Source organism: Ursus maritimus, unplaced genomic scaffold, assembly GCF_017311325.1.
Source record: "Ursus maritimus isolate PB19 unplaced genomic scaffold, ASM1731132v1 scaffold_14, whole genome shotgun sequence".
NCBI lineage: Eukaryota > Metazoa > Chordata > Mammalia > Carnivora > Ursidae > Ursus > Ursus maritimus.
This window is the reverse complement of record NW_024423786.1, coordinates 56,839,682-56,845,832: the sequence shown is the minus strand read 5'-3', so window position 1 is coordinate 56,845,832 and position 6,151 is coordinate 56,839,682. Positions and strand designations below refer to the sequence as shown.

General features: G+C 69.8%; 1 protein-coding gene across 1 annotated transcript in view; it reads right to left on the bottom strand.

The window, feature by feature from the left end:
- MEX3D (mex-3 RNA binding family member D) overlaps positions 1 to 5,094 on the bottom strand; it is a gene marked incomplete at its 5' end in the record, with an annotated part of 7,778 nt that extends 2,684 nt beyond the window's left edge. Inside the window, 1 exon segment of the mRNA XM_040628305.1 lies at positions 4,632 to 5,094. Within this exon segment, the coding sequence (XP_040484239.1) occupies positions 4,632 to 5,094 (463 nt within the window).
- Between the last annotated feature and the right edge of the window lie 1,057 nt (positions 5,095 to 6,151).

Below are 6,151 nucleotides of genomic sequence, written 5' to 3'. Positions count from 1 at the left end.
GCGGCTTCTACCCCCTCTCCTGGGTCCTGAGCCACTCCCCCTCCCCCGCCTGGTGTCCTCCCTCTCGGTGCCAGCGTCGTCTCACTGGCATCCCCCCAAACCCATCCTGACCTGGGGCTGCCTCCACTTCTGCCCCGACGGCGGTTCCCTCCCCACTTGGCAGCTGGGAGGAAAGCTTTCCAATCACACACGTCAGTCCTTCCCTCTCTGCGGCTCCCCTGACCTGGCCTCACTGCCTCCCCCCTCCACGACCTTTCCCATCTGCAACAGTGCCTGCAGCCCCTTCTCTGCATCAAGTCACAGCCCAGCACCCCTTCCTCCAGGAAGCCCACATGGACTACAGCGGGACCCCAGCACACACGTCTCAGTTCCACCTTCCCGAACTCCCCGAGGCTGGAGGGCTGTAAGGAAGGGCCAGTGCACTGGGATTACACTTGGCCACTTGAAGGCCTGTCCTGGGCCTCCGTTTCCTCATCAGGAAGAGAAGGGCCCAGACCCAGCACCCCAGGCAGGTGCCCTGCCGTCATGAGTCTCAGAGGCGGCTGGCAGGGGGATCGTAACCTCACCTGAAGTGTTCCTTCCCCGCAGGCCCATGCGGGGACAGGGAGGCCAGGCCAGGAGAAGGGGCAGGGGATGACACCCACATGTGCGGGGGCACCCTCTGCACGGCCGGAGAAGCAGCCCTTGTTCCCGGTCACACGGAACTGGCTGAGGACAGAGCTGGCCCCCGGCCCGCCCCCTCCCGGAAGAGACAAATTCACTGACTGCATTTTGGCTGTGACACCCAGGGCCCAAGCCCCACCCACGCCGGCACCCTAAGGGGCAGACTTTGAGAGGGGGTGGGACTGCCAGGTCGGGGAATCGGGGCAGGGAGAGTGAATGGGGCCACACACCTGCCCTGGCGGGAGGACCAGACAGGCAACAGTGGGGGTGGTCAGGGGCCAAGCCGTGTGCTAGCGGGGAACCCGGGGCTACAGCTTCCGACGGGTAACAGGCTGAGAGGCAGAGCCCTGGGCCTGGCCACCAGGATGCTCACTCAAGCAGGTGTGTGTGGGAATGGAGGTGACCGCCCCCCCCATTCAGTCAACTCCCTCCTCACGGCAGCCGGAGCCTCCCCTCAGACGGGGGTGCCTCAGGTCCCCAAGTGGAGCCTGATCCCATCGCCCATATGACCTCATTCTGGGGTCCTGACCTCCCGTGGGCTGGGCACTCAGGAGCTCGGGCGCTCCAGGTGCTGCCCCCAGGGACCCCACACAGGAACCACAGGCTACACTTATCAACAAAACCTCAAGGCCGTGAGGGGGAGCAGAAGAGGTCACCTTTGGAAGGACACGTGCCAGGGGAGGGCTCCTGGCTGAGAGCACAGCAGGTACAGAGATCTGGAAGCAGGACAGGGCTGGGACAAATCCTCACAACGACCATCACCCCAAACCCAGTGGGGTGCTCTCCCCAAAGTGGGGCCAAAATGAGCCCAGTCCTGGCTGGGCCACATCACAGCAGGGTGGGTCTGCGGGGCGGGGGGGGGCGGCGGCTCATCTGTCAAATGGGCACGGAGACCCTCCGGACACAGGGAAGGCCTTTGCAGGCCAACAAAATGGACCCCCAACCCGGACCCACAGTGGATAAATAGGAACACCAGGCCCGAGCCCCACTGACAGCCCCGCTGCAACCCCAGCTGCCAGAAAAAGCACCCAAGGCCCGCAGGAGGGGGCCAGGCACAGGGGGTCAGCGAGGGAGAGCCGCGAGTGCAGCAGCCTTCCCCCAACTGAGGGGGCCCTCGCCTGACAGCGGCAGAGACAGCGGGACCCTGGGTGATGGCCGGCACAGCCCAGCACGGTCATCCTTCACTCACTCATTCTCACTCCTGACCCAGACCTCCGGGCAGCTGGCGGGGTGCTCACCACCCAGCCCAGCCAGGGTGCTAACGGCAGACTCTCAGGAGGACCGGGTCCAAGGTCACACTGAGGACAAGTGGGCACCAGCCTCCCAAGTGACCTTTACGGACTCCCCCAGTCCTGGAGCTTTGGAAAATAGAAAGTCCTCTCCCGGGCCACCTCTGTTCCCTGCAGCACAGACAGAGCCAGAGCGACTGAGGTTCGAGTCCCAGCCCTGCCGACCGGCTCTGGCCCGTGTCTCTGCCTGCTGTGGCCAGCAGCTACAGAAGACCTTCTCCGGGGGATCTCTCGAGGCTCCGTGAGGCGGGGCAGGTCGAGGCTCCCATGCAGGGTACCTTCCAGGCCACTCAGCCTCAGGGAGAACAGAGAACTCCCAGGGGTTGTGATCACTGATCCTGTCCCCACCAAGTGCAGGGACCCACTCTAGGATGGAAAAATCAGCTCAGAGAACGGCAAGTGAGCCTCAGGGTAAGGGTAGACCCCAGGTCTGTGAGACTCTGGCCTGCCCTCTAGGGGACAGAGTGGCCCCTGGACCTGGGGTTTGACAGAGGAGGAGTTCACAGTAAGCTGTGCCTTCTGCCCTCTTGAGACCCAGGACGGTTAGAGGGGACAGGCTTTGTGTCCAGGAACCCCCAGGGCGGAGACTGGACGGGTGATTGCAGGAAGGGAGGGGTCAGGATTGGGGCAGAAAATGTCTTCCAGGCTGTGCTTGACACCTGGGTGGGAGAAGATGGGAGCTACAGATGGTCCTAGAGCTGGGAGAGTCAAGGGCTGCCAAAGGGGCCAACCTGTCCTGGCATTCATGCTTCCCTCCCCAAGACCCTGCGCCCCCCTTAGAGAGTACTACTGTGTACCAACCCGCGGTTGCGATTAGAACCCTCTGGCTGGAGAACCCTCACAAAACCCCCCGAGGGAGGTGCTGTCCCCCCATCACAGATAGGAGAGCTCATGTGCCCAGGGTCACAGAGCCAGCCCCGTCGGCACCCCCCCCAGAGCCTGCCTTCCTGTCTGCCACCAGCAGGACCCCAGGCTGGCATCCAATAAACAGGTGCCCAAAATCACAGCGGGGGGTCGGGGTGGGGGGCTGACCCCCCCAGCCTGCTCCCCCACAACCAAAGGCACAGGCTCGGACGCCCTCTGCTTGACTCCTGCCACCACTGCGGTGGCCTCAGCCTCTCCGGAGGACCCCGGGGCCAGAACACGCGCATTCACAGGACACACGCTCTCCTGCTCCGTGCTCTGCCAGCCGGCAGATCAGCCTAGGGACCCTGGACAACAGCCCCCAGGCTGGGTTTCCACGGCCGCCCCCCTGCCCTCGGCCGGCGTCTGCACGCTCTGCACATGGCAGCGGTCCTGTTATACATCCAGTGCAGGTGTGGTGACTGGGGCAGGGAAGGGGCCGAGGCAGGGTGCTGCAGGGGCACGGTCAGGCCTGGAGTCCTGCTGTGCCTGCCCATGGGAGGCAGCCGACAGGGCTCAGAGGACCACTTGTCCCCCTCCCCTGGTCCCAAGTCCTGGTCTGTCCGTCAGCCCAGCACGATGACACCTGGCTCTCCTGGTGTCCAGATTGGGGGGGAGGGACACCTGATGGGCTGCACCTGCACCCAAAGCCAAAGGGCTCACGGGCCAAACCACCCCTCCCACCCAGAACTCTGAGAGGGCAGTGCCCAGAGCATCCCTGTGGTCCTCTGCCCCCCGGTGGCAGGGGTGACAAGTCACCCTGCAATTCAAGCCCCCGCCCCCGCTCCTGTTACTGAGCCCCCAAAGGCCAGCTTGAATGTCCTGCAGCTCCACCTCAAGCCCCGCCCAGACCCCACCCCAAGTTCTAGAACCTGGCCTACCAGCAGGGAGTGGGAAACAGGGAGGTGCAGGCAGAAGGCAGGAGAAAGTTGGGGCTGTGGGCAGCTGGCTAAAAGGGTGGGTGGGCGTGTGTCCGGAGGAGCACTGCCCACCACCCTCCTGGCCGCCCGCCCGCAGCTCCAGCTCCAGGGCCAATGAGCGGCGGCCGGCCNNNGTCACCCTGCAAATCTCAGACTGGCTCTCTAACAAAGAGAACAATGGGGCGGCCACAGGGACTCTGACAATGCTGCTGCTGGGACCCCCACACCCTGGGCCTGCCAGGGGAGGGCTAGGAGCCTGGATCTCAGGAGAGCTTTTACAGCTGGTCCTTAAGCATGTCCCCACATCCCGGAATTCGGGGCTGAGAGGGAGGTGGGGATCCTCTCTCATCCTGTGCTCCCCCCCACCCCCAGCAGGGCTCCCAGGCTGGCAAGTGGAGATGTGCACCTTCTTTGTACGCCGAACTTCTCTCTTGACCCTGCCTGAGCCCCCCTGCCCCGCCCCCGAGCCACCCCCAAGCCCCTGCGAGCCCGCCCCGTGCCTGCTTTGGGTGTGCAGCGCCCACCGCCCAGCCCGGCCCCCTGGTTCTTGGGATGTCACAGCAGGCGGCCCAGGGCCTGAGCAGAGGCGCCGCACAGAGGGGCTTGACCGGGCTGGAGGTGCCCAGACAAAGGCAGCGGCGGAACGGAGCGTGGAGGGGAGGAGCGCGGGCTGCGCCCAACTTTCTCCCGCGGCCCGCGGCAGGACAAAGGCGCACAGGCGGCCACTGAGGCCGGGGCCCACACGGGGCGTGGCCAGGGCCTGGCGTCCGGCCGCGGGCTGGGCTGGGGCGGCCCCCTCCCCAGGGCGCGCGGTGCGGGGACCCCGGGGGCGGCGCCCCAGACGGCGGCCACTCACCCTGGCGACCCACGATCTCGGCGACGTGCTCGGAGCTGGGCACGGGCACGCACTCGGTCATGTTCACGCTCTTCTTGCGGCTGCCGATCACGCTCATCTGCTCGGCCAGCAGCGTCTGGGGGCCCAGGGCCGCGGGGTGGGGCGCGAAGCCGGCGAACACGTCGGGCGGCGACTGCCGGGGCGGCGGCGGCGGCGGCGGGCTCACGTCGGGCTCCAGCAGCGCCAGCGAGCCCGGCGCCACGGCCTCGGCCACCGCGGGCGCGCCAGTCTCTGGCCCGTCGGGGGGCGCAGGCTCCGCCGCCGCCCCGCCGTCCGCGCCGCCCACCGCCGCCGCCGCCGCCGCCCGCGGCCGCCCCTCCTCGTCCGGGCCGCCTCGCGCCCCCAGCCCCAGCCCCGAGAGCTGGTCCAGCGCCAGGCGCAGCGCGGCGGCGGCGGCCGCGTCGTCGGGCGCGGCCTCCTCGGCGCCTCGGGCAGGGGCAGGGGCGGCGGCGGCGGCGGCGGCGGCGGCGGGGGCGGCGGGGGCGGGGCGCTGGGGTCGCCGCCGCCGCCGTCGGGCTGGCTGGTGGAGCCGGGCATGCGGGCGCTAGCGCTCGGGCCCGCGCCCCCGCCTCTCTCGGGCGGCCGCCCGCTGCCGCCGCCGCCGCCGCCGCGCCGCCGCGCTCCGCCTCTGAGAGCGCTGGCCGCCGGCCGCCGGCATCCAGCGGCGGGGCGGGCACGGCGGGGCGGGGCGGCGGCGCGGGGCTGCTCGGGCCGCGGGCGGCGGGGCGGCGGCGGACTCTGCTTGCTCCTCGGCGGCGGGGCTCGGCGGCGGCGGCGGCGGCGGCGGCGGCGGCGCGACGCTGCTTCCTCCCGCCCGCCCGCCGCCCTCCGCCCCTCCGGTTCCCGCCCCGCCCCGTCGACAGCGCGCGGCCAACAATGGGGAGCGGCAGGGCGCACGCGCGCGCGGGGCGGGGCGCGGTCACGGGCGGGGCGCGGGGCGCGGGCGCGGCCGCAGGTAGGTGCCCGCGGGGGCCCCGGCGCCCCTCCAGCCCTCAGCGCGCGGCCCTTCCCGCGGCCCGGCCCCGCGCGCACCCGGCCCCCGGTGGGCGCCCTGGAGAGGGGGCGGCCCGAGCCGGAGCCTACGCCACGTGGGCGGCGGTGCTTCCCGGCCTGGGCTGGTTTCGGCCGGCCGGAGGACCCTCCCGCTCCCGGGGCGCCGGTCGCCCTGCCCTGCGTGCCCACCTCCAGCGCCGCCCTGCCCCAGCGGCCCTCCCTCCAGCTGCCCTTCGGGGTCTTCTGTTGCCCGCGGTGGGGGAGGGAGCCCTCCGGCTTCTCCCTGGGCGAACGCTCACGATCCGTGGGCTGGGAGCAGGCTGGACCGCAGCGGGTGCATCCGCCCCTCCTCCGAGCGTACCCCGGCCCGGGTTCCTGCCTGGCCGGGGAACGTGGGGCGGAGGACACCAGCTCCCTAGGTGGGCGTGGGAGCGGCCTGCCCTCTCTGCCTGCCGGCAGCTCTCCCCCTGACTGGGGGTCCCCGTCCC